At 37.7% G+C, this 27,154-nt stretch overlaps 2 protein-coding genes across 5 annotated transcripts in view; one reads left to right on the plus strand and one right to left on the minus strand.

Annotated features, from left to right (window-relative positions):
• The window catches only part of Naaladl2 (N-acetylated alpha-linked acidic dipeptidase-like 2), a 1,374,648-nt gene that overhangs the window by 901,748 nt on the left and 445,746 nt on the right, over positions 1–27,154 (minus strand).
• On the plus strand, positions 723–24,076 carry LOC147996195 (uncharacterized). Its single transcript, XM_087638555.1, has 4 exons — positions 723–759; positions 1,401–1,803; positions 23,550–23,705; positions 23,923–24,076. Exons 1-4 carry the CDS (start codon positions 723–725, stop codon positions 24,032–24,034), a joined length of 708 nt encoding a protein of 235 aa, XP_087494681.1. The 3' UTR covers positions 24,035–24,076.

Consider the following 27,154-nt stretch of genomic DNA (forward strand, 5'->3'; position numbering starts at 1 on the left):
CTTTAACGTCGAATACGCCGCAGGACCATTCGCCCTATTCTTCATAGCCGAGTACACCAACATTATCCTAATAAACGCCCTATATACTTTAAATCAAGCTTAAATGATGTTAATTTGGTAAAGCATTTTGTACAAAATTTATTCATTACTCAGTAATGGTTCCTATTGGAAAAAACTATGATGAAATTTGGAACAAACTAATTTGTGCTGAGATTCATCAACTATCATTTCATCAATTTTTTATAACATGGATGAACCAGGAATGATGCCACATTCTTATTGAACCAGCACTATGTGACAAAAGCCCATGTCTGTCCCGTTCACTGGATTCATCAGTTGAACAAAAGCTTCTTCCATGATCATATATCTCAGATTATTCAACAAGACCTTGCTAGCCATAATATTTATCATCTCTCTCTCTCTCTCTCTCTCTCTCTCTCTCTCTCTCTCTCTCTCTCCATATATATACATATATATATATATAAAATCAGTCTTATCTACAATGTATTTATCTATATTCAAAAGCAATTTTATTTTATCACATTATTTCATTTGCTTTTCTTATGTAAATTTTTAGGAGTGCTAAGCTCTCACATCTATAATTGAATGAGCTCAGGAGGTTATATATTTATTAAAGCCCATACCATTAGAATTTAAAGTAACATTCTTCAAATTTTGGTCTTTCTAAGAAAAACATTTATTAAATTTCTGTTATAAACAAAATGCAGAAGAAAGACAACACAGTGAAAAGAAAGAAAGGTAAAAAGTCGTAGGAGAGAACATTGTATTCAGCCTCCATAACTAGAAAATATTTTCACTTGAAATATAAGAGATGTGAGGGTTACCTTAATAATCAATTTGACTGTATTTAGAATCAAGAAACAGATACAATTTTGGCCATGTATATGAGGGTGTTTCTATAGAGGCTTAACTGGTTAGAGAGGGAAGACTCACTCTAAAGGTAGGCACCACCATCTCAGCATCTGGATCGCAGCTGAACGCAGAGACAAAAGCAAATCATCTCAGCATCAACATGTAAGTCTCTCTGCTTCCTCATTGTGCATGGAGCATAACTCATGCTCGTGCTACCTTCTACACCGTGGTGTCTATCTCTGCAGTCCACAAGCCAAAAATAAACAATTCCTTCCTCACATTGCTTTTTCAGGCATGCTATCACAGTAATGAAATAGCTAACTTACACAGGTCTTGTGGGCTGTTTCACAAGAATTGCATGAATGTTGTTACTGTGCATGAGACTTATACTTTCACACCCAGTAATAATGGGATCATAGTCACAGTTCATGGAGTTAAAACATGAGTCAGAGTTGATATTGAATTAGTGGATAACAGTGCTGTAGCTGATGTCTTAAATCACAGCTGTTCTCAATTACAGCCCTAAGGCAAAGCAAGACTTCGACACAGAGGACTTAAGACTAAACAAATAGATGGAGGAGGAGGAGGAAATGAGGAGGAGGAGGAGGAGGAGGAGGAGGAGGAGCAGGAGGAGGAGCACGAGGAGCAGGAGGAGCACGAGGAGCAGGAGGAGGAAGAACAGAAGGAAGAGGAGCAAGAGGAGGAAGAGGAGGAGGAAGAGGTGAAGGAAGAGGAGGAAGAGGAGGAGGAAGAGGAGGAAGAGGAGAAGGAAGAGGAGGAAGAGGAGGAGGAAAGGAGGAAGAGGAGAAGGAAGAGGAGGAAGAGGAGGAGGAAAGGAGGAAGAGGAGGAGGAAAGGAGGAAGAGGAGGAGGCAAGGAGGAAGAGGAGGAGGAGGAAGAGGAGGAAGAAGATTGATGTAAAACATGACAAGTAAGAATTGTCAGGAACGAATCACCATGTAAAGCGGGCTTTATTTGTCATTGCATATTTATCAAGTAGCATCTACTGTGACACATGTGTCTGGTTTTTACCATCATAATTCTCAGTATTGCAAAGAGTACTGACAGAAGGATCCATTTTTATTTTATTTACAATTAGATGAGATGTGTACACTGCAGATATTTCATTAAGTAGGTGCTAGCATAGCATGTAGGAAGCCCTGGGCTTAGTCTCTGAAAGGCAGAAAACATAGGTATGGTGTTAAGACCTGTAAGCCCAGTATTCTTCTCATGCATTGGCAAAAGAATAAATAGTTTAAGATAATTCTCAGCTACATAGTAATCTGGAGGCATTCTGAAGTACATAACTTTTCCAAAATATTACACAATGAACAACATCCACACAAAAGAGAATGTATCGCTCATCCTTGTCTGAATATAGATTTATGTTATGGATTTTTACAGTAATAGTTCATTAATGTACCTAACCCGGACAAATAAGCTTTGTTGAAAGCTTCCTGTAACATTTTAGGTACTCAGAGCCACTGGAGAAGCATTGTTAGCATAGAGATTCAGACAGTTTGCTTTCCTGTTCTTACATTTTTTACCTGTTTATTTAGGTATGAAAATGAAAATACTAATTAACTGGTGTAAAGCAGGAATTCATCTGAAAACAAAGAAGGCATTCCATATTCCAGAGTCAGCATTTTCTTCAAGAAAAAGGTTTAGATAAGAAGAACAGTCACAACCTTAACACACACAGTCTAGTCCAGAGACTGCCATGGAAAGTCTGTGTCCTCGGCTGCTCATTCCTACTCTATAGGATTCACAAAGCACGGATAAGCCAGCATGTTGAGGGGAAAAATTACACACCCAGATGCAGGACAAGAGCCTGAAAATCAGGAAGGACTAAGGGGAACATTGGGAAATGGTACCTTTCAGAGTAAAAGAACAAACCATCTTCACACTTTTTTAAACCTATCACACAATAGATAAGGTATCAACTGCATCCCCAGCAACATCAGGTTGCATCACATGAAAATAGCTACAGAACAACCATCATGTCAGCATCTTAATTGTGTGCTGTGATACAAAACTGGAAGCAATTGCCATGTTGCCTGCTCATACAGCACTCGCTGTATTTTCTTTTACACAATCTAAGGATGACATGTAATTCAGCAAATTAAAGTTGCTTTTCTTCTCAGACACACTCCCCTGGAACCTAATAAAACTCCAATTATTTATTTATGTATTTATTATTATTTTCTCTCTAAAAGTTTTTTCAATTGACAGAAATGTATGTATTCTGAAGACAATATTATTTTTGTATTTGTATACATTATAGAATGGTTGGCATAAGTTAACTGGCAATCTTGACCTCATATAGTGACATGGAAAACACACGGTGAGTTATTACAACAACAGATTATCATTGGCTACTGCAAACATGCTCTCCCATGAATCTCCAGAGCTTGATCCTATCACCTAGCTGAAACTGAGCCCCCTGTAACCAACTACTTCTCCTTCCTTCCTAAGCATCCCCTTCCCCAGCCCTTACTAACCAGCCTTAACTCTACATCTGTAACTGCAACTGTTTTTAGTTTGCACACATATGTAAGGTATCGAAGTATTTTCCTGTTTGGCCTCTTTTACAGAATATATTTTCCTCCAGAACTTCTGGTGTTTACCTTACTTTAGCCCTAGTGGTCCAATGTTTTATCTATTAAATTGTTCTGACTCTTTTAACGTATGTGGTTGAGTTCTAGAATAAAAATGATCAATGAGATGTTTTTAGTAGATCTATGGTAAGATATTTTCTCTTGACACAGCTTGGAAGTGATTGAATATCTAAGCAAATTAAGTCACTATTTGATGAATGGGCTCTCTGAAGACCCTTGATATCCAAGAATTCAGATGAACCAAAACACTGAAAACTGGACATATTAAATATATACTGATGTTTATGTGTCCACTGATCTCAGAAAAGGCATTTAGGTGTTTCGGTATTCTATAGAAAATCAATCTGGTACACTTACAGTGATCTGCTACACTTAAATGCAGACTTAGCTCCTGGCAGATCAATTGTTGTAAGGATTTGGTAGTAGTTTCTCTAAAATAGAGAGTGACACCTGCTTCCTGACAGCTGAGCAAATCCCTAGCACATACAATGACTGCGTTAGGATTACACACCTGCAAAGATGGTCAGACCCCAGCTCACATATTTGCTTTAATAGATGACAAAAAACACAGTGGAATGCCACTTCCTCACCTCATTCTTCTAAGAGCACAAAGTATACCAGACAACAAATTGAAAGTCCACCAAAACAAATTTTATAATGTATTCCCTTATTACTATGTGCTCAAAATACACGAAGTAAGTTCAATACTATAACCACAACTTAAGTGTAACATTCCCAGACGGCCAAGAGAGGAAGACAAAGAATTTGAGGAGGCCAGTTTGAGTTATAGAAAGTAACTCAATCACAAAGTAAGATCATTGTAAATTACAGCACAAAAATCCAAAATAACTTTAAGAAAATATGCCTCATCATTTTGCAGAATCATTTCAAAACTTAAATATTATTTGCAAAAATATTCTAACTCTAATTCATCATGAAATTGTTGGAATACCTTTGGCTGTCATGTTTATACACACATCTATTTTCTCATGCTGAATAACATATTACCACAGATGTACAGCTTAAGGTGAGATGTGTTTATCAACGCAGCTTCAGTGGGCCTCACAATTGGGTTTTGCTCAGCTTATCTGTCCTCCAGGGGTCTACAAAGCTATAATCAAGGTAGGACTCATTACATTGAGGTATTTGGATGTACAAACACCCTTTTGAGTTCATTCAGCTTGCTATCTCTATTTAATTTCCTATAAGGTACAGTTGAGATCTCTCATTTTTATTTGCAATTTCATGAAGATTCAAGTCAGCAGGTACAACCTGTGTACAATCCCTCACCAGAAGGCTGTTACACGTGAGCCGTAATCCTAACAGGCATTACTATAAAGGCATAACACTAAATATTGACATTCAAAGGCCCTACAGTTTAAAATCTCCAAATTATGATTCTAATGAAATTAAAATCTCCTGTATTGACAGTTCTTTGCACTTTAAAGATTTTTGTGAACCATATAAAAACACGAGAGGACACCTTATAGGTCACTTCAGCCAATTAATACTAACATACTAAATAAACATATATAAATATATACATAAATATAAATGCCAATCCAAAAGTATAATTTAAGAACACATAAATATTCACTAAGAAATATAAGAGGAAAGTTTAAACATGAAATTCTTAAGTTGTGAGGTAGGTAGTACATGCCTTTAATCTCAGAACTCAGGAGACAGAGGCAGGTAGATTTTTATAAGTCTCAGGCCACCTTGACTATAAAGTAAGTCCTAGGCTAGCCAAGGTTTCACAGTGAGATCCTATTTCAAGGAGGAAAGGAAGAAGGAAGAGAGGGAAGGAGGGAGGAAGGGAAGGAGGGAAGGAAGGGCAGGGAGACAGGGGGTTGATTTAGGTTATCCTCCATGGTATTTCAGGTGAACATAGTGATAAAGCTGAGTGCAAATTATTAAATTATTAAAGTCTCTGGAAAGACTGAGCAAACAGAAAAGGGGCCACTGTTACACATATAACACTCAAAGAACATAACTGAGATATGCTATTTTTCACAACTTCAGAAGTTTGGCCTTAACCAGTGGATTCCAGAGTTTTAAGACACAGATAAAGTTTACCAATAGTCAATGTTACAATAATGAACTCCTGTAGTTTCAAGTGTTAAAAATGTACAAAATTAACAAGAACTCCAAATTTTTGTATGATTGATACTTCCAGCATTGGCAAAAGCATACAGAATTAAAATATTTAACATAATTGATTTCAGAAAATATCACTGACAATAAAAATCACTGGAAAAAAAACAAAAAATTCAAGCAAAATTTGACATATTAAAATGTATTACAAGGATAGGTTGAGTGTAATTTCATATAGATAATCCAAAAGAGTTTGCCAACTTTTAAGATTCCCTAACCAATTTGAGTGTCATTTACTAATAGCAGTGAGAGAGTGCTTGGTTGGATTAGGGATTAAATCATGCTTGTTTTCAGAGAATGCATCCATTCGGCAATTGCTCTCCATGTGGCTGTTTCCTCCCTATATTCCACTGTAACCTACAGTAATGTCACCTGTAAGCAGCTTCTCAGAAGCATGAAAGCCATGCCCCCACATTTTCCAGGTTTGCTCTGCCTAGCATGGTACAGCTCTACCTCGCTTCTGAACAGTGGCCTGCAACTTTGGATAAAAGCTCATAGCCTGACTCAGGCTAAACCTTCTTACAGATCACCCTGGGACTGAGCTAAGAAGTTACCTTGCTGTGAATTCAGCAGAGCCCCAAATTCATATACCTAACCAGTACCTGGCTCCTTTCTTATGTAGCCACCCTCACTCCCTACTCTCTTCCACATCCCTAATTCTTTCCCCTCCCACTATCTCACCTCTTCTTGTTTCTAAAGAAGATTTTCATTTTATTTTATGGCTTGAATGTATGTCTGCACACCATATATAAGAAGTATTTCTGGAGGCTACAGAAGGAGTCTGGATTCCTGGAACTGGAAGTACAGAAGGATTGCATGGAAAGTGTATATGCTGGGAACCAGGAATCTCTACAAAGGCAGCAAGTGCCATTAACCAGTGATCCTGATGGCAGCCCATTTTCTTCAGCATTAAGAAAACTGCTCTCCAGTCTTTCAGAGCAGACCTCACCTTCCCTGTGACAGACTGTTATGCTACCTGCATGTGAAATCCTCTTTCTGTCTAATGCTTTCCTTCTCATTTCAGGGCCCAATTCCTACCTTGATTCCCTCTCATGCGAATAATTCACTGTGAGCTAAATTATGTCTTAGTTTTCTTTCTGTTCTTTGGGAGGATAACCATTTGGGGATCTTACCCATGCAAGTGTTGATGTTTTGAGATTTCAGCCTTTCAGATTACAGTGTAGGAGTGTATCTTTAAGGATTATACTCAAAAGTGTTCAGTGTTACCTCCCCTTTGGAAGGACAGTAAAACCAGTCTTTGACATGGGATCTCTTTCCAGTTACTTTGATTGGCCTATCTTTACTCTTCACACGAAATGGTCTTGTTTAAAAAAATGTGGTACATCTACACAATGGAGTTCTACTCAGCTATCAAAAACAATGACTTCATGGAATTCATAGGCAGATGGAATGAACTAGAAAATATCATCCTGAGTGAGGTAACTCAATCACAGGAAAACACACTTGGTATGCACTCATTGATAAGTGGATATTAGCCAAAAAGCTCAAATTACCCAAGATGCAATCCACAGACCACAGGAAGCTTAAGAAGAATGACCAAAATGTGGATGTGGATGCTCCCATTCCTTCTTAAAAGAGGGAAAGATATACATAGGAGGTGATACTGAAGCAAAGTTTAGAGCAGCGACTCATGGAATGCCCATTCAGGCCTGACCCACATGTGGCCCATATGTATATATATATATATCCACCAAAAGTAGATAAGAGTGATGAAGCTAGAAAATGCATGCTGAAAGTGACAGGATATTGATCTCTCCTGAGAGACACATCCAGAGCATGTCCAATACAGAGGTCAATGCTAGCAGCAAACCACTGAACTGAGAATAGGACGCCCTTGCGGGAATTATAGGAAGTATTGAAAGAGTTGAAGGAGCTTGCAACCCCATAAAAACAACAATGCCAACCAACCAGAGCTTCCAGGGACTAAACTACTACCGAAAGACTATACATGGACTATAGATGGGCTCCATCTGCATATGTAGCAGAGAATAGACTTGTTGGGGCATCAGGAAAAGGGGAAGCCCTTGGTCCTGCCCAGGTTGTGCAGGGGAATATTGGGAGGGAACAATAAAAGGGATGTATAGGGGGAATACCTGTATTGGGGAGGGGGAGGGGAAGGAATGAGGCCTTATGGACAAAAAACTGCAAAGGGGAATAACCTCTGAAATGTAAGTAAAGAAATATATCTAATAAAAAAATTTTTAAAAGATTGTATTTATCACAGTTGCAGTTCAAGGGTAGCATTTGATCCAGGTTAGCATAACAGGAGGTTGGAGTTTGGCAGTCTGATTTGCACTGTGGCCCAGAATGCAGTCCACATGGAAGCCTGTGGGACTTATTTCCATGGGGACTTTAGGAATTCTTCTTTCCTCATACTATTATTACTGTCACCAGCAGTCACTGGTAGACCAATCTAATGACAGAAGTCAGCTTGGGGGAGCTACTGAGTCATTCACAGAGGAGGGAGAACAGAAGCCTAAATGTTGGTGTGCTGTCTGTCTGCTGGTGCTGTGCTATGTCACAATCCCTATATTAAGGAAGGACAGATGGTAACCTCATGCTACCATCACTTCCGTAGGAAACTGGCAAATAGTTTCTTTTTAAAGGGCAACTAATTCATTAATACCAAACTGACTGTCAAGAAAATGTTTCTACAAGTTTCAGCATTACCAAACTTTCAAAAGTGAATTCTATTTTGAAGCTCAAAGCATTTTTTTTAAAGTCCTCTGAAATCTGAATAATTAGGCAGCTGGTCGCACTACACACATCCCAAGAAAAATACACCTCAAACACTTTGCCTTTCTTCTTCCACACTTCCTCTCTCTTTCTTTATCCATAGCCATCTGCCTTACTAATTGCTGAAATGATGAATTGTAATACATAGATGAAATTAATGTTCAGGTGAACAGATCTTATCTTCTAAACAAACCATTACGAGAAACCATTAGGTGAAAAGGGAAAAACAAGAAATGTGGTCTCCCATGAAAAGGTGACCAGGGTGAACAAACTCCATCACACTGTCCTCTGACCTGGCACACAAATCCTGTCTCCATTATGCATTCTCTTACACAACAAATTAACAAACAAACAATTAGTGGGAAGATATTATATTAAAAGCAGAAAAAGGGAATCTTGAAAGGCAACAAAGTGAAGAAACTAAAAAATATTAATACAACGCATTAAGGGGAATAAAATTTAAAAATAAAAGTTCTTTTAAAAGGTATAAACAGAAGCCTAACCCTGCAGAAACATGCTACAACAGGGCGGAGGGGATACTTCAGGGGCACCAGCCTCTCAGAGGAGAAAGGGAGGTGGGGTGGGAAGGGACTTTTGGAGTGGGCAGCATTTGGAATGTAAATAATGATGATGATGATGATGATGATAAAAATAATAAAGAAATAAAGAAATGGGGTTTTTCTATAAAGATCAAACATTTTCTTACACCATCCTATTGTCCACTACCGATTCAGAACCCATTTTTATGGCCAATGCTATCTTTAAATAAGCACTGTAAAGTTGCTATGTCCAACTATGATAAAGTTATTTCAGCAGGGACCCTTACTTTGTACATATGAGTGAGGGAACCATAATATACTGGAGGTCTTTTTGACAATAGTAGGCAAATAGCTTAAAGTTTTTTTTTTAAAGCAACAACAAGGAAAGTTCTTTATCATGCATCTTCTTTCCTTGAGGAAACTGTGAAAGCATCTGTCTTGTAAAGTTAGGAAATGACATTCAAATATATCTTAATGCTTATAAAACTTTAACTATTTTAACAGGTCACTCACTCAATCACTGGAAAGAATTTCCCTGTGGTGTCCACTTAGCTTTCAAATATATTAAATCTTTTGCTATCTGGAGTCCAAAATGACAAATGTAAATCAGAATAAAAACATTCAACTAATAAAAAAGATGTAAATTTTAACTTAGGAAAGCAAATGGTTTTTCTACAGACATCATATGAATGAAACAAAATTATAAACTATATCTCAGAAACCAATGTCAACTAGAGTAATAACATTAATCTTAAAGACCAGGATACATAAAAGTGGTCCAAATACATGTCACTTACTACAAACAGACAATAACTTCAAGCTTACTAAGACTGAGGAACTATACTATTTTCCCTCCCAATACTTTAATCTTAACCATTATTATTAAAGTAAAAGCAATTGTTCTTTCTTACAATAAAGAGCAAATAAAATAGAGGGAAATGTTAAACTAGATTAAACCTGGCTTTTTCAAATAATTACATCTTCAAAACTGTTTTGTGAATGGAAAAGAGGTTATAACTTTCTGTTAAAGATATTTAGGGCTTTACAATGAAGGCAAAGCAAGCATTTGTGTTAGTTAGGCAAAGAACTGTCTAGAAACAGAGGTTGACTGCACCCCCGAGATCTCTCAAACAATGGACCACCAGCCAGGCAGCATACAGCAGCAGATATGAGGCCCCCAACACATATACAGCAGAGGACTGATGGGTCTTGGTTCAGTCAGAACCCTCAAAAGACTGGAGGCCCCAAAGAGTGGGGAGGTCTGGTGTGTTGGGGGCTGGGAGTGACATTTTTCTGGAGATTGGGGAGGAGGTATATGATGTGGAACAGTTAGAGGGTGGACAGGGAAGGGGAATAAAATCTGGAGCTTAAAAAATTAAATAAAATTTTTAAAAATAAATAAATAAAACAGAGCTTAAAAAGAATTTGATGGAGTGTAGAAATGTACAACCACTTTGGAAATCATTTTGGAGTTCTCTCAGAAAACTAGGAATAGTTCTCTCTCAAGACTCAGTTATACCACTCCTCGGCATATACCCAAAAGATGCTCCACCATCCCACAATTACACTTAAGCTTGCTCAACTATGTTAATAGCAGCTTTTTTGTAATAGTCAAAAACTGGGGGAAAAAAAGCATAGATGTTCCTCAATTGAAGAATGGATAAAGAAAATACTATTCAGCTCTGAAAAATAAAGACATCACAAATTTTGCAGGCAAACAGATGGAATTTGAGAACATCATCCTGAGTGAGGCAACCCAGACCCAAAAGTACATGCATGATATGTACTCACTTATAAGTAGATATGAGCCATAAAGTACAGGATGCCCGTGATATGCTACACAGACCCAAAGAAGCTCAAAAAGAAGGAAAATCCAACTGAGGATGCTTGAATCTCACTTAGAAGGGAGACTAAAATCATTTTAAGAGACAGATAGAGGAAGGGAACTAGAAGTGAGAGGGTATGGAGAAGCGAATGGGAAACTTCAGATTCAGGTGAGGGAGAAGGACAGGAGAGATGACCCAGGTGACCATGAGAATAAGTGGAAATCAGCAATAGACAAGGGTATTGAGGTAGGGGGATCTGCAGGGTGAGACAAAGACCTGGGATAAGGGGGGCCCCAAGAATCAATGGGGTAACCTTATCTATGACTCACAGTATTGGGGATATGAAACCTGAAGAGTTCACTCCCTTGAGTCAGGCAGGACACCAATGGAGCAATAGAGACACCAACGACACCAGTGACACCAACCTACCCACAAACCATTGGACCCAAAATTCTTACCTGTCTATCAGAAATGCAGACACAGGGGATATAGTAGAGACTGAGGGAATGGCCAACCAATAATCGGTCCAACTTAAGACCCATCCCATGGGCAAGTACTTATCCCTGACATGATGAAAGATACTCTGTTATGCTTACAGACAGGAGTCTATTATGACTGTCCTCTGACAGTATCCACCCAGCATCTGACTCAGACAGATGCAGAAACCCACAGCCAAACTGTATGGATCTTGGGTATTCTTAAGGAAGAATAAGAGAAAGGATTGTAGGGCCTTTAATGGATATAAACTCCACAGGAAGAACAACAGAATCAACTAACCTGGACCCATGGGGCTCTCTGAGACTGAATTACCAACCAAAGACTATACAGAGGTTGGACTCGTTGCACATAAGTAGTAGATGTGCAGCATGGTCTCCTTGTGGGTTCCAAACAACTGGAGCTGGAGACTATCCCAAAAGCTTTTTCCTGTATATGGGATATGACTTTCTAGCTAGGCTGCCTTGTCTAGCCTCGGTGGGAGAAGATGCACCTAGGCTGACAAAGGCTTGATGTGCCAGGGTGGGGGAAAACCCAGGGGCTCCCACCTGCTCAGAGGATGGGGTAAAGGTTTGTGGGAGGGTTGACCTGGAGGGGGCAGTGAGCAGGATGGGTATGAGTACCTAAATAAATACATAAATAAATAATGGTGAGTTAAAAACAAAAAGTAAAACAATAACAACAAAAACAAAGAAACAAAAGTATTTGACATATCTGGGAGAAGACAATCCAAATAGTTCATTCAACAAAAATGTTTCTATATGAACTGAACCTAAATTTCTATTTTTATAAACTAGCGTCTAGGAAACATTTTGAGTATGAATTTCATTAAGGGATAGGTGCTTTAATGAGGCCCTTCAGGCTAAGTAAGATCTCAGGTGTGTTCTGATCCTATAAACTAGTGTCTTCCAAATAGCAAAAGATCAAACATGCAAGTGCTAGGAATAGCCAGCCTGAGGACCTAGACAAGGGCTTATCTTCAAAGAATACGAGAGTCCGCAGGAAAATTAAGCATGGTGACATGCTAACACTGTGGCCTCAGACTGCTAACCTCCACAACTACATATATACATATTCACACATACACACATATTGTGTGAGTGTGTGTGTGTGTGTGTGTTCACGTGTACAAGTATGTATTTTGTGCATGTGCAGGTAGCTGTTGTGACCAGGAAACATCATCAGATTTCTTAGAACTAGATATACAGGTGGTTGCTAGGCAGCATATGTGGTTGATACAAGAACAGTACCTGCTTTTATCCTATGTACTGTCTTTCAAACCTCTGACGTAAACCCTAGAAACCTCCTAGCTTGTGATATATTGTTAGGACATTGCTACTAAGCGAACTACTCAAAATTATTGAAAAATATAATGGTAGATTTAATAAACGTAATGTAACAAATTTTGAATTCATTGTCTGTTTCCCCTGTGGAGTGAATTTAAGCATGGAGTAACTGTTTCTCTGGGGCTAAGGGGGCTAAGGAATGAAATTTGGCTGTGAACAAAACAACACGGAGTGATGGAGAATACAGCTTACCAGGGAACTCACATGAGGATGCTGCCGCTACTGTGCATCAACGTTGATAAATAGAGAAAGATAATTTCCATATGGATATAGCTTACAGGCCATATTGAAATGGAACTTACATCAGAGAGACGAGTTGTTTGGCCAAGGAATCTACATGCTTTTCTTTTTAATGCACAATGAAATGCTTGATCTAGCTTTAGAGCTTTTCTTTTTTAAAACAAATGTAGTGATCCTTCTTAGACATCATCTTCTCAAATCTATTTATTAGAGTAAAAATATATCATCAAATTAACACCTGTTTAGATCAAGGGAGACGTTGACTCTGATTTTATTTGATCTGTGGACTTTTAGTAAATAATCTCATTTCGGGGGGGGATAAACTTTTACGTTACCTTTTGAGAGTTTTTTACTGGATGGGAGAATTGAACTGATATAAGAAGATCAAAAAAAGTAATCCATACAGATTTGGTAAAGTGTGGAATTTGTGAAAAGAGATCTCTCATAAAGAATGGAAAACGAAAGACAAAGAGTTTAACAGGTGCATTCTGAGTTGGTCCCAGTGGTAAAGCATGAACCTGCTACAAAGGAGTGTCACTTAGGATGGGTGGGTCAGCAATTGAGCAACTGGCCCTAATGATTAGATTACTGGGAAGAGCTTATCTTTGGAAACTTTCTCGCCTGTTTCCCCTATCATGCAAGGATGCCTTCTTTGTGGTGTTGTGAGAGCATCTCTGTATTCTTTGTTTTTGAGGAGCACATGATAAAAGTAACATGTCAAGTGGCATATTTTGTAGTGGCCTGTTCCCCACTCTATCATGCCTATTGAGCAAACACTCTTCTAGGCACAGAGGATGATTATGGAGACACCACATACACCAAAATCCCTCCTTTCAAGGTATGTTTCCATAGTTGGAGAAATGGTAACAACATTTACATACATCACTTGAAAGTTTAGGTTTTAAGTTTTTTTTTTTTTCTGTAGGAGCACATTTCACATTTCTCTATTTATTTTCTATACATTACACTGTTTCAATTTCTGCTTCATACAAGCAATAGCATTATATGTGAGTCTAGCCAGGGCAATTTATAGAAGTCATAATCAACAGCCTTTTCTATTTGTCTCTTTCATTATTATGCCTCCCCCAAAGGATATGGTTATTGGGAGTTAATACAAATGGAGGGGAGAGGGGGAAGCAGGAAAAGAGAGTAGATTTGTGGGAGAATGTCACCTGGGCTTGACTCAGAATTCTATAATGGTTACCTTAGGAAGCCATCTGGGAGGGCATTTTCAGAGAGGCTTAACTGAGGTAGGAAGACTCACCTCAGTCACTGTCCTGTTGCTAAGAAGACAGCATTACAAAGGCAACTCTTAGAAAATAATGTACTGGCAGCTTGCTGGCAGTTTCAGATGTTCATGCATTATTGTGACAAGAGCACGCCCACAGTTATGCCATTGGAGCGGTAGTTGAGATTATCCTGATCCACATGCAACAGGAGGAGAGAAAACTGGGCCTGGCTTGGACTTGAAACCTCAAACCCTATCCTCACTGACACTAATGCCTAAAAAGCCAAACCTCCTACTCTTACCCAAGAAATGCTATTCCCTGATTTATAAGAATTTAAATATATGAAACTACAGGGATCATTCTTATTCAATCCTTTAAAGGTTGGAAGAACTCAGAATCAAGGATCAGAGACAACATAAAAGAAGGAAAAGGAAGAAGTCAGCTGAAATCAGTAGTCATTTCTTACTGCCACCAGACTATTCCATGGCTTCTCTGCCATAAGAGACTATATCCCCTTAAATATAAAACAGTATTTTTCTCCTTTAAGTTATTTCCATCGAGATATTTGATCTCAGCAACAAGAAAAAACAAAACAAAACAAAACAAACAAACAAACAAAAAAAACCAAAACCGAGGTCAATGATCACCCCAGCCTAAAATCATTAAGGCAGAAGCAGTAAGGGGAAGAAATAGTAGTGTAGATTTGTGAAACCCTGATAGAAAGGAAAAAAATACCATGTTTCACAAACAGATGGAGGAGCATTGAGAGGATGCCACATGATGCAGCTACTCATGGAATGTAGGAATGTAGGGAATGTCCGCTAATGAGCAGGTAGAGGAAATAGAGAAATTTGCATTTCTGTTCCTTTTTAAGGTACAGGGACAGCTTGAGGAGCCCTGAGGATTTTCTTGGATGCTATTACAGTGACTGTTGTTTGCCACTGATGGCTTTTCTGCTATCACCTGACAACCCACACACTTTTGAGTGTGTTAATGCCTAACTCTGTGTTGGAATATATGAATCATTATGAATTTTCTTCATAGGTTTCACCAGTCTTCTGTCATAAAAGTTCATCTTGATTTTAAGGTGAAGTTGAAGTAAGTTGAGGCTTACTAAATATTGGTAAATGACCACTAATGTCAGAGCAGTATTTAGCTGGACCTCAATGGATTTCTGTATCTACTGGTTTAGAAAATATAGATAATAAGTTCCTTAATGCACATGAGTGTGTAAAACATATACACTGCATAGTATGAAAACATTGGAAATAAGCTTTCATATCAGTCGATGATAATTCAACTCAGAGAAAGAATTAGACTACACTGTAAATTTTGATATGTCTGCCCATACTAATAAAAAAAAATCCAAGTTATTTTTCTCCTGAAAATATTGAACTTTTTTGTATTCAATGACTCCGGTAGAGAAAATTATCATTTCAAACTTTTTAAATGCTGCACATGAAAGGAATTTTAGAAATTATTTAATAAATTATATGTAGATTTGACTTGTGGTGAAAAGTTGAAACTTATCTATTAACTGGACAATTCAAAATGGTAAACAAAGAGCTATAATCTGTGAATACAGCTTGGTTCATGCTTTTACATTTCTTATAAACCATAAGGGAGAATACAGATAATCATAAAATCAGTATTGACTAAAGTTTGATAGGGACTATGAAAAACTTCAGGTAAATACCATATAAGAGAGGCATAATTTAGACAGTGTTATCAGAACAGTCCTTTTGTGAAAAGATTAAACTACAAAACACTGAGAAAGTGAATTTATGTTGACATCTGGAGGATATAAATAAACATCCTAAGGATAACATAAAAAATGTTTAGTTTAAAACTGCCTGCATATCTCACATCTTTAATTAACCTAGTGTGATCCACAATGCCTTCTGGACTGCAAACAGACAAGTGATTTTTCTTTTTTTTTTTTTTTTGATAATGAGCTGAAACATCTAGTTTTCAATCACATGGGTACCTGCCCTATAATGGTGTTATTTGAGAAAGTGGTAAATGTAATAAGTGTTTGAGAAAGGGTTAAAGGTAATTAGACAAGGTAAGTACATGTGATTTAGGCGACACCACACCAGTCTCTTAAATTAAGAGGTTAGTACACGCATTAACATGTCTAAAGAACCATTAGCAGTGTGAACTAAAGAGAGTAAAAATAAAAAATCAAGGAACAACATATTACAATTAAAGTAATGGAGTTCCATGAGGGTATAGGAAAGTTCCCCCAAGCTTCTGCAGTGCCTTTATATGTCACAGATCTAATTTACCTCATTTATATTAATGAGCAGAGGATTGCACAACTATTAGCATGATTGAAAATTACATTAATGCTCAGTAAATCTATCCCTAATTATTATGATGAACGAGAAATTGATCATCTTGGACCAGATTAACAACCTAAAGCAACTGAAACAGAGTAAAAGAGCTTTTTCTTGCTAACCCAAGTCTTTAGTCATTTTTATTTAATGAAACCCTGAGCAATTTACTCATTAATGTTATATACTAATTCACTATAACCCTCCATTTACATAGATTTACATAGATTATATTTTCACATTTATGTATTTATTTGAAATAATTACTTTCAAGTGTATTAAAGTGTGGTCTTATGATTGGCTTTATGCATGTTAATGTTGCAACACGAAGCTAAGTAATGAAATCAGCCATATTTTGACTCTACCTGGTTCTAAGTCAACTCGAATGTTATCTCCCTCAAAGAAAAATAGTCATCTCTATAATTATTAGAATTAACTAAGAGAAAGTACAAGTCTTTTCTATTTATTGAAATACTATTTTTAGATGGCTTCTAAGCTATGAAATAAATAACAAGAAATCTTAGATTATTTCAATTAGTTGAATGTCTGAGTTCTTTTTAATCTGAGACATGTGAGTTACTTCCCAAAACTTCTATTTCAAATAGGCACAGTCTTTAGGCTGAGAGGGATAAAAATGGTTTTATTACACTTTATTAATAGCTTCTGCTCCTGATAGCTGTCAATGGAAAGCTTTAGATCGAGTGATACAATCTTTAATGCATAAGATGAATAAATGGTATAAAATGTATTCTTTGATAACACAAGCAAACAAAAATACCAAAGATATTTCTCTAGACACAAAGAAAGTGTTTCCATGAAGTATAATCCCATGTTATAATAATTTTTATGTCCTGAAAGAGTGGGTCTGTCTCAAACATTTCTTATCCTGCTATAATTGCTAAGATCATTAAATCTTGATTATAAAATCTGTAAATTACAAAAGGTAACTTGCCACTACACAGTGTCTTAGAGTGACAAATAAACTCACCAATATTTACTAAGGTAAATATTGCCAGGCTTCATATTTGGGCTGTGGCTTTAACAGACCATGAGAACAAACATTTTTATAGTCTTGGAGACTTTGATTTAGTTGAGAACACAGAACAGGGAGTACTTATGAGGAAAGGAAGGAAGGAAGGAAGGGAGGAAGGAAGGAAGGAAGAAAGAAAGAAACAAACAAACAAACAAAGAAGCAAAGAAAGAGAGAGAAAGAAAGAGAAAGGATAAGGAAGGAAGAAAGGAAGGAAGGAAGGAAGGAAGGAAGGAAGGAAGGAAGGAAGGAAGGAAGGAAGGGTAGGAGACCTTGTCAATATGTCACAGGAGAAGCAAGATAATGTGGAAGAGCAGGAACAGATCCAGGGGACAATACATTTTAGGTGGGAGGTGTCAGAGCAGATGACTTATTCCTATATCATCCTAGGAACAATGTGAGTCTAAAATTTAAATGGAGTTTATCACTAAATATGAACTTAAAGATTATAATCAACAGTAGCATAATAAAAAGATATAATTTGGAGTCTGGACCTCAACATATTGATGTTTTTCATCTTGGCAAATTATTTATAATATAGATATATGCATAAAATTAGAAGTGGTAGCTGCCACAAAAGGAGGCTGTGTTGGAAACCTTAGCTTGGCATAAAGAATATTTTCAAAGGAAGCAACAAGACTTCTCAACAGGTAGCTTCTTGCCAAGCTTGGAAGTCTGAATTCCTTCCCTGTGACTCACATGGTAGAATCTCCCAAAAGTTGTATTCTAATGTCTACATACACCCCATATTCGCACTGAGGCAGACATGTGCATGCGTGCTGCATACACGAATGCACACAAACATAAATAAATATTAAATTAAAATCAAAAGCCCGCATGGAGTTATATTCTTGCTATTATTTGTAAAAAGAGTGTGATGGCAACTTTGGAAGTGGATTGTCACTGTGAAACTGGGTGTGTCTATTATAATCTTAATAGTCACATCACTAATCATTGGGCTCAATGTCTGCCCTAATGTTAGTTCCTATTACTCTAGTCACTCAGATGGTCCTGATGTAATTTATATGTCCCATTGATCACCTTCCAAGAGTTGAAAGTTAGCCATAGACCACTTCCCTCCTTCATGCCCCAATTTCTATCCAACTACCAGCTGCCTTATAGAATCTTAGCTCTTGAGAGAAAATGTTGTAGTGATTGATAGGCTTAGATACATTCTAAATATGAGTGGAAGTCATGGCTTTTACAGGTCCACTAAGGGAAAAATACTTGCATGTGACGAAAAGAATGGAATCATCACTGTCCATGGGCAGAGACCTGACATTCTGATATGCTACAAGGAACAAACACTGTCTCCTATTTACACTACTCAAAGAATATGATTTACCAGTAGACTTGGTAAAAGGAGATTGGAGGAATAGTTAACCTCACTGTGATAATGTATTTATCCTCTAAGAAGCAGGACCTCATATAGTACCTAACTGAGCTTCCCTCACAGAGACAGGAGATAGTACCAGCTTTCTAAGTTCTAATTACAAAAGCAACATTTTTCTCTCTTTTTTAATACCTTCTTAGGATACCAAAACCCTGAGCATACATTCCTGAACCTGCTGTTCTTTCTCTCTTTCTCTGAGTCCCTATCCTCTTTAACTCTCTTTGCTTGTTGACTTCAATACTGAACATGCCACATTACATGGACCCTGTAAAGAGATATCAGTTTCTCTCTTCCTATTTTTACCTTCTAATCTTCTAAATACCCATTGATATTTACCTCTTGATTACCCTAGACTCTAATAAAATGATCCTTGAGCTTACTCTACTGTAATGCTGGAATACCAGTTCTCACTTGTCTATACTTTTACCATATAGATATTACAAGATGTAGCAATTTCAATAAAAGTTCATATAAGTACTTATTTCTCATATTTATTATATATATTATATTAAAATAATAAAACAGTATATATATACTAGTATATAATAATATATCTATTATTTTAATATTAATGGTTACCAAACCTTGATTTTCTTATATAGTTTTCAGACTTAAACTTCAGACATAAAGTTAATGTACAAATAGATATCAACTTATTCATATTCAATTGGATATCTATATCTATATCTATATATTTATCTATATATAGAATTTGATCATTTGTTCACCTCCCTCTGCTTCTATTATTTATTTTTTCTTTACACCTAACTCTAACAATCAGGTAAGTGAAGATTCTCTCTGTCTCTGTCTCTGTCTCTGCTTCTGTCTCTCTCTCCCCTCTATCTTCTTATTTTATAATATCTTCATACACTTTATTAGTATCATCAGCTCACTACTCCTCCACTGTGAATGCTTTGAGGCAACATTTTCCGTTTTATGTAATAACTTCCTTATTATTAAACATTGCAATGCCCTTTTCTAATGAGATTTCACATAAGTGTCCTGGTGACCACTGTAAAACACAAAATGTACATTAGGTTAAGTGACTGCCTCATGGAAGAATCTCATTTTCCAACATGATTGCAGAAGAAATGGCCAAGGTCATATTATAGGCCTAGGGAGCTAGAGTCTTTAGGACCAAGAGGAAACTGAATATTTTCTGGCTTAAAGTTTAAATTATGTCAAAAGTGTTTTAAGAACATTGATGCAGCAGTAACAGGGGAAATCCCGGGAAGGAAGATTAGCTAGATAACTACTATAATAATTCAGGCACCTGGTAATAATGGTCTATTCAAAGGTAGTCATAATACCCAAATGTGCTGAGTGGACTCCCTTATATTTATGATGGCGACTCTCAAATGGGCACTCACACAGCCAGACAACCCTACCGTAAATTCTATAGCACATTTATTTTTCTATTTTCCACATTAAGGCTTACATCACATTTCCTCTCTGCCCAAACCCTAGCACTACCTCTTCTTAGCTTCTTTCTCCGTATTCCCATTTCTGTGCTCACCTAATATTTCTAGAGAAAATAAATTATATGAGGATAAATTGCCCATCTTCCTTCCATAAAATCTTCCATTCGCCATGCTCTACCTTGTGAGTATCTAAGTTCTGTGAACATGATTCTCTCTGTGGGTCCTTTTCCATACCAACCCTATCCTAAAGCTTTGAGGAAGAATCCTCAGTATCTTTGAAGCCATTTTCATTGTCATGCCTTACTGATATTACTCCTTAACTGAACTGCTTTTTGCTAATTTCTAAACTTTTTGCTACTCTTCTCTTAAGAAAATTATCAAGTCATATACATAGGTCACTCTTTTTCTTTCTTTTTTTATTGGGTATTTTTTATTTACAATTCAAATGTTATTCCCTTTCTGGTTTCCTGGTAATAAGCCCCATATTGCATTCCCCTTCCCTTCTTCTTTAAGGGTGTTCCTTTCCCTAACTATGACCTTTCCTGTCTCCCCGCCCTGACATTACCCTATGGGGTGGGGGTAGGATCCAGCTTCGGCAAGACCAAGAGCTTCTCCTCCCATTGGTGCCCAACAAGGCCATCTTCTGCTACATATGCAGCTGGAGCCATGGGTCTGTCTGTGTGTAGTCTTTGGGAGTGGTTTAGTCCCTGGGAGCTCTGGTTGGTGTTATTTTTCTTAAGTGTTGAAGCCCCTTCAGCTCCTTCAATCCTTTCTCTAATTCCTCAAATGGGGACCCCATTCTCAGTTTAATTGCTTGCTGCTAGCATTCGCCTCTGTATTTATCACGCTCTGGCAGAGCCTCTCAAGAGACAGGTTACATCAGGCTCCTGTCATCATGTTCTTCTTGGCTTCGTATATATTATTTAGTTTGGTGGATATATATATATATATATATATATATATATATATATATATATATATATATATATATATATACTGTCCCTAGATGGTGCAGGTTCTGAATGGCAATTCCTTTGGTCTCTGCTTCAATCTTTGCCTCCATATCCCCTCCTATGAATATTTTTGTTCCCTCTTTTAAGAAGGACTGAGGCATCCACACAACCACTCTGGAAATCAGTCTGAAGGTTCCTCAGAAAATTGGACACTGCACTACCTGAGGACCCTGGGCATGTACCTAAATGATTTTCCAACATACAACAAACACACATGTTCCACTATGTTCATAGCAGTCTTATTAATAATAGCCAGAAGCTGGAAAGAACCCTGATGCCCTTCAACAGAGGAATGGATACAGAAAATGTGGTACATCTCCACTCTTTTTCTACTAAAATGATTATAGACAGTTAATTTCCAAATTTCTTATCATTAAGTCCACAAATAGATAGCCTTGTGGCACTTAATTTAACAAATGCAATGCAAAGCTCACAGTATGTATCTTTGGAGAACAGGTCAGAGCAAACCTCCCAGTCTCTCCCATTGGAATGTGATTTCTGACTGTGTGGAAAGACTGCCTTGTCCAAACCAGTCTTCTGGAAAGAGATTGTTGCAAGAAACTGTGGCATATTGCCAACCGCATTTTGGGCCTACACACAAGCTATCAAATATCTGTACCTTACCCACTGCTGCTGTGAAACCAAGCCAGAAACCAACCATTGGAAAGCTTTTGAAATTTTCCATCAACACAAATTATAAATTAAAAGATGTCTATTGGTACTGTGTTATGGCAGTGGGAGTATTTTCCAAATGGACAAAGAGTGAGTAATAAAGCCACCTCCCATTTTCTTTTCCAACCAAAGTCATTGGATATTTTCAATCATCACCACAGTAACTTGTTCCATATTTTTGAAATGTTTAATAAATGAAACACATTGGAAGTGTAAGCCTGAGAAGTGTTTATACAATTTCAATTAAAATTGATGGAATCAATGATAAGAATCCATGGTCTTAGAGACTTTCATCTTGTCATGTTTTTGTTCTCTTTTATTTTATGTTGTAACCATTACTTCTCAAAGCATTAGATGCAAAGAGTAGTAAAATATTAGTATGCAAAATTTTTCCATAAAAAGAACCCTTCTTACAGAAATCTACTTTTCTTTCAGGCTTCTTGCCATCATCACCTCACTCATCCCATGAATAAGTTATTCTGCTCCATTAAATCTTTATACTCACAAGTATTCATAGCTCTATCATACACTGCCCTCTCTATTTTCATTACATAGCTTCAATGTGTGATTTTTTTTCACTCAACAACAGGATAAATATCTACAAAGCCAGAAGCAAGCATTTTGCCTGGATCCTAATAAATTGTCAATTTTACATGTACAGCCTAATTATCATCATCAAAAGAGCAGATTTGGTGTCATACCTTAACTGTGAGATGGGGGACTTGGCTCGTTATCCTCTCATGAATTTCAATGGACAATTGTCTGCAGAACAAAAATCTTACTACTGACAGTAACTATGGAACATCATTACTTTTCTTTTTAAATTAGTTTTTTTTAACCTGTAAGAAAGATTGTTCTCATTGCTAGATTTCTGTCTAGACTGCTAACACTGGGGGAGGAGGAGATGAGTTGTCATAGAACCCTTCTATGTTCCTCAAACAGGAGCACGAATCCTGGAGTTACATTTGGTTTCTGGCAACAGCATAGACCACAGGCATCTATATGGTCTCTGGTGTCAGATTGTTCTACCGATCTTAGTATGGTCTCCTGTGGCTGTGGACATCAACCTGGGTTCAGTCTGCAGCACAAATCAGACATATTTGAATAGCCATTGGTGGTAATAAGGGCAGGGGACCGCAGCTGCAGCAGGACCACGGATGCAGACATGGTCCCTGATGATAGAAGCACAGCCAATAGACATTAGCATGGATTCAGAATGCAGCACAGACCAAGTACGTTCCTATGCCCTTCAGTAGGAACTCAATCCAAGAACACCAAAGTGCATGGCTCCTGGAGAACTGTGGTTATCCCATGAATCTGCAGCCTTGCGCAGTAGACCACAGATACCAAAGTGGCCTCCAGGTGCAGCATGGACCGCAGAGATCTTCTGAGGAGGTTCAGAACAGGAAATGGATCACTTTTCTTCTTGGACACTCTATTGTTGCTCAGGAGCAGGGTGATCCAGTAGCTGGGCAACATATTCCAGACTTAGAGTGCAAGCCTCAGTCTACTGCACACCTTTTGTTTGCCCTACCCTTCCCTCCCATTTGTGTCAGTCACCCTGAGGGCCACCAGGCTTGACCTATTCAGTTATGACTTGTTTCCAAGGGAGCTTCAGGCTGCTGCACACCACCCTGTCCTGAGTGCCTGTGGCCCCACGTCACAACTCACTGAGGTGGAGGAAAACCTGAGTGGAAATGATGCCATGTGCCCTCTGATGGGAAGCAGGGCAAACAGCATAGGCTACAGCTGCTTCAGCTGTAGGTAGGTAGCTGGCAGTAGCCGGTCTCAGACCAGCCCTACTCAGTAATGCCCCAAGGCCCATCGGGAACTATTTATATGCTTGTGGTCTGCTGGCTGAGACAGCAAGAAACAGTGTAGGTTTTCGGTGCACGGCCCTACTCGACTATCTTTGCTTCCAAATTTGTGAGTCCACATTTTGATGAAAGCATCTTTTCGTATGACTTGTCCTTTGTCTTAGTTATTTTGTAACTATTGTGGGTCCTAAAGTCTGTTTTACTGCCAGGCTATCAAACCTCAGAGCCTCCATGGGTCTCTTAGACCCCTTGAAGCTCTGTGACCGGTGTTGGTAGTCTGCAGCCTCCTATGTTGTCTTTCCTTCTTTTAAAAATAAAATCGTCAACTTACTATTTTGCAGATGAAATCCTTGTCTACAAGATAGCTTTTGAAGCAACAGAAAAATAGGCCATAGGCTTGAATTGGAGTGGTGCTTTGGAGCACTGTGTAACGATTATCCCTACATTATTCAAGGGTTGATTTCTGGCAGAGAACTGAGGGTAGGCCAGACTTTGATGTTGTTATTTTTCAGTATTTTGCAAACTTTCTTCTTCATTGCCTTCTGATGGGTCAATAGACAGCTGATCAGCCAATTAGCTGGACAGAAGAAAACAGGAAGGGACTTCAGATGCCGTTAGGGGCCTGACCCAGGAAGACTACAAAGACAGGAAGAATATTGAGGAAAGGAGTGTGTGGAGAATCCACTTGAAGAGAACAGGAGGATTCATCCCCCCCCGCCCCCCCTGAGAGCGCAGTGAGAGAACAGGCTGAGGACACACAAGGACCAGGCTAGCCACATCCAGATTTAGATTAAAGGTGACTGAGAAAATCCTTAGAGGATTAGAGTAACTCAGGACCTGCCCAGATTAAGCTTTCAAGTTGTTAATAAAAATATCAAGTTATTTGGAAGCTACAATGAGCTAGAAGAGGCATAGTAATGCCCTGAAGTTATTTGGGTAGAGAAAGCAGGGGGCATCTCCCCAATGGATTACAGTTATATATTTGTGTCTGTGCTTACCCATATGGACATATTTTAAGTTCAGTTTCCAGACGAAAGATTTTCTTTTTCTTCTCTATTTTTTTTAATTACAACATGCTTTCTCCTTTTGACTTCTGAATTATCCTCAACTGTTAGGTCTAGCCTAAGCATCATCAGTAAACTTGTTTCTATATTCATTTTTATGGTTTTCACAATTTGTATTTTCTTGGTTAATTAGCATATACTCTCACCACCACCATGGCATTCCCCAGTAGATTCTGGTGGCAGAAAAGAACTGAAAATCCATTCTGAGTCCTTCAGTTAAGCTCAGTTGTATAAATAATAGATTTTCAGCTAACTTCACATCATATATACATCTATATTTTGCTTTTACTCAATGTAGCATTGAATGAATTGCAACCCACACTTAAAAGACTTTGTCCAAAGTGAACTGATGCAGATGATATGATTCCTTTATAAGACAGGTTTACCTTCAAGCTGCTTAGAGAAATTTGCAGCATCTTGCACTATTGTTAACCTCAGAGAATCTGGTACATATTTTAGAACAATAACATATAAATTAAAGTATGTTAGCTTACTCAATATTATGAAAAGAGATAAAAATCTTTTAATTTTATGATCCACTAACTATATTATTCATAAATGCCTCAAGATGCATAGTGTGCATATGTTTTTCTTATTATTTATCCTGTTATTATTGTTGTTGCTGTTGCTGCTGCTGTTTGCGTGGTTCTTTGTTTTCTAAAGATAGAGTAAAGAGATGGGCATGAGGACAGGTGAACAGGGAGATGGGATGATCTGGAAGAAGTTGGGGAAGGGAGTACCATGACTAGAACATATTGCATGAAAATCTATTTTTCAGTGAAAAAGAAGAATCTCTATCATATTTCTTATAATTATTCACAGATTATGGAAATCATTTAAGATAAACAGTGAAAATGCATTGCTTCGTAGTCATATTAAATGAAAGTTGAGACTTCTTGATCAAATAGTACTAAAGATACCAGCATAGAAACTATAGTCATACTGCCAGTTTTAATACATGAGAATACAGTGTAGTTATGTTCTCGGAGAAGCACAAGTTAGTTATTAATAGACAATGGGATTGTATATGTAGCACTCAATTACAGGGAGATAGAAATGACTTCCTCCACCTTCTCAGACATTGCAGATTAGAATCTAGTTAAGCAGAAAAAGGGTGATAGTTTACTGGAGGTCAACAATGTCATCACATGAGAGTGTGTACAATCCATTCCGTTTCAAATTATATAGGCACACCTATAATTACAATGAGTCATCAAGTAGAGCTTTAGTCTCAAAGACATAGTATCTACTGCTTAATATCCTCACCTTCATAAAATGAAATAAAACCCATTGCTGAGTTCCAAAAAAACTCACTTATAACTAGCAGCAATATTTAGAGACAATTAGCCTTTAGACAAAAAAAAGAGCATCATGAAACACATCTACTAAGGTTATGTTTTCATTTTAAACTAACATATTCTGGCACTGCGAAGGTAGGCAAGTAAAGACTTGTTCAGGAAGCCTGGTGCTAGGTTTGGAAACATGGAACACCTGAAAGGAGGATAGGAGAGAATTCAGCATATACAGTGGTCCTCTGACATTCATACATACACCATACACCATGCTATGCATTCCAACACACATGTCACATGTATCATACACACACACATACACACACACACGTGCATGCACACTCACACAAACTATAATGGTAATGGTGATGATGATGACAAAGAATAAGTAGTAATAGTTGTAGTAATAGTTGTAGGAGGAGGAGGAAGATAAAGAGGAGGAGAGGAGGAGGATGAGGAGGGGAGGAGGAGAAGGAGGAAGAGGAGGAGGAGGCAGTAAAAGTAGGAGTAGTAGTAATGGTAACTACAACAAAATAGTGCAATCTAGCCAGATGGTATGTTCTTAAGCTTTGCATTCAGTTAATCCATTGGTCCTAAAGATGCCTTCTGGCAAATGATCACGGATATAGAATTCTAAATCTTTATATAACTTTACTGTGTGTGAAGATAATAAATTACCATTAACCATGTGGCAGCTATACTGCTAGAAAGACAAGATGAAGTCCCAGAGTCTTTGTTTGCTCAGATTATCATTTAATGTAGTCACATTGCATACTTGGTATCCTTACCAGCAATCTCAATGAACTAGAAGGGCTTATTAATGTACACATTCAGGATCTTATTAAAGTTTGTGAAGTCACTACAAGATGTCCTGCTGTGACATAATTCCTTGAAAAACAAAATCATTCCTGAAACGCCTCCTGGGATTGTATGCATCAGGCAGCAACATGGCATGAAAGAATCTGTTGTGCCTATATAATAATGAGCTCTGAGATTAGGATATAATTCTACATAATTTTAAGCTCTGTATAATATTTATG

Source organism: Rattus norvegicus, chromosome 2, assembly GCF_021556685.1.
Source record: "Rattus norvegicus strain SHRSP/BbbUtx chromosome 2, alternate assembly SHRSP_T2T, whole genome shotgun sequence".
In the NCBI taxonomy this organism is placed as follows: Eukaryota; Metazoa; Chordata; class Mammalia; order Rodentia; family Muridae; genus Rattus; species Rattus norvegicus.

Coding starts and splice junctions, on each gene's coding strand:
- LOC147996195 (XM_087638555.1), top strand. CDS start 723: ATGCAGAAGAAAGACAACACAGTGAAAAGAAAGAAAG. Junction 760..1,400: donor CACAGTGAAAAGAAAGAAAG/GTAAAAAGTCGT, acceptor TACAGCCCTAAG/GCAAAGCAAGACTTCGACAC. Junction 23,706..23,922: donor TACAGCTGCTTCAGCTGTAG/GTAGGTAGCTGG, acceptor CCTTTGTCTTAG/TTATTTTGTAACTATTGTGG.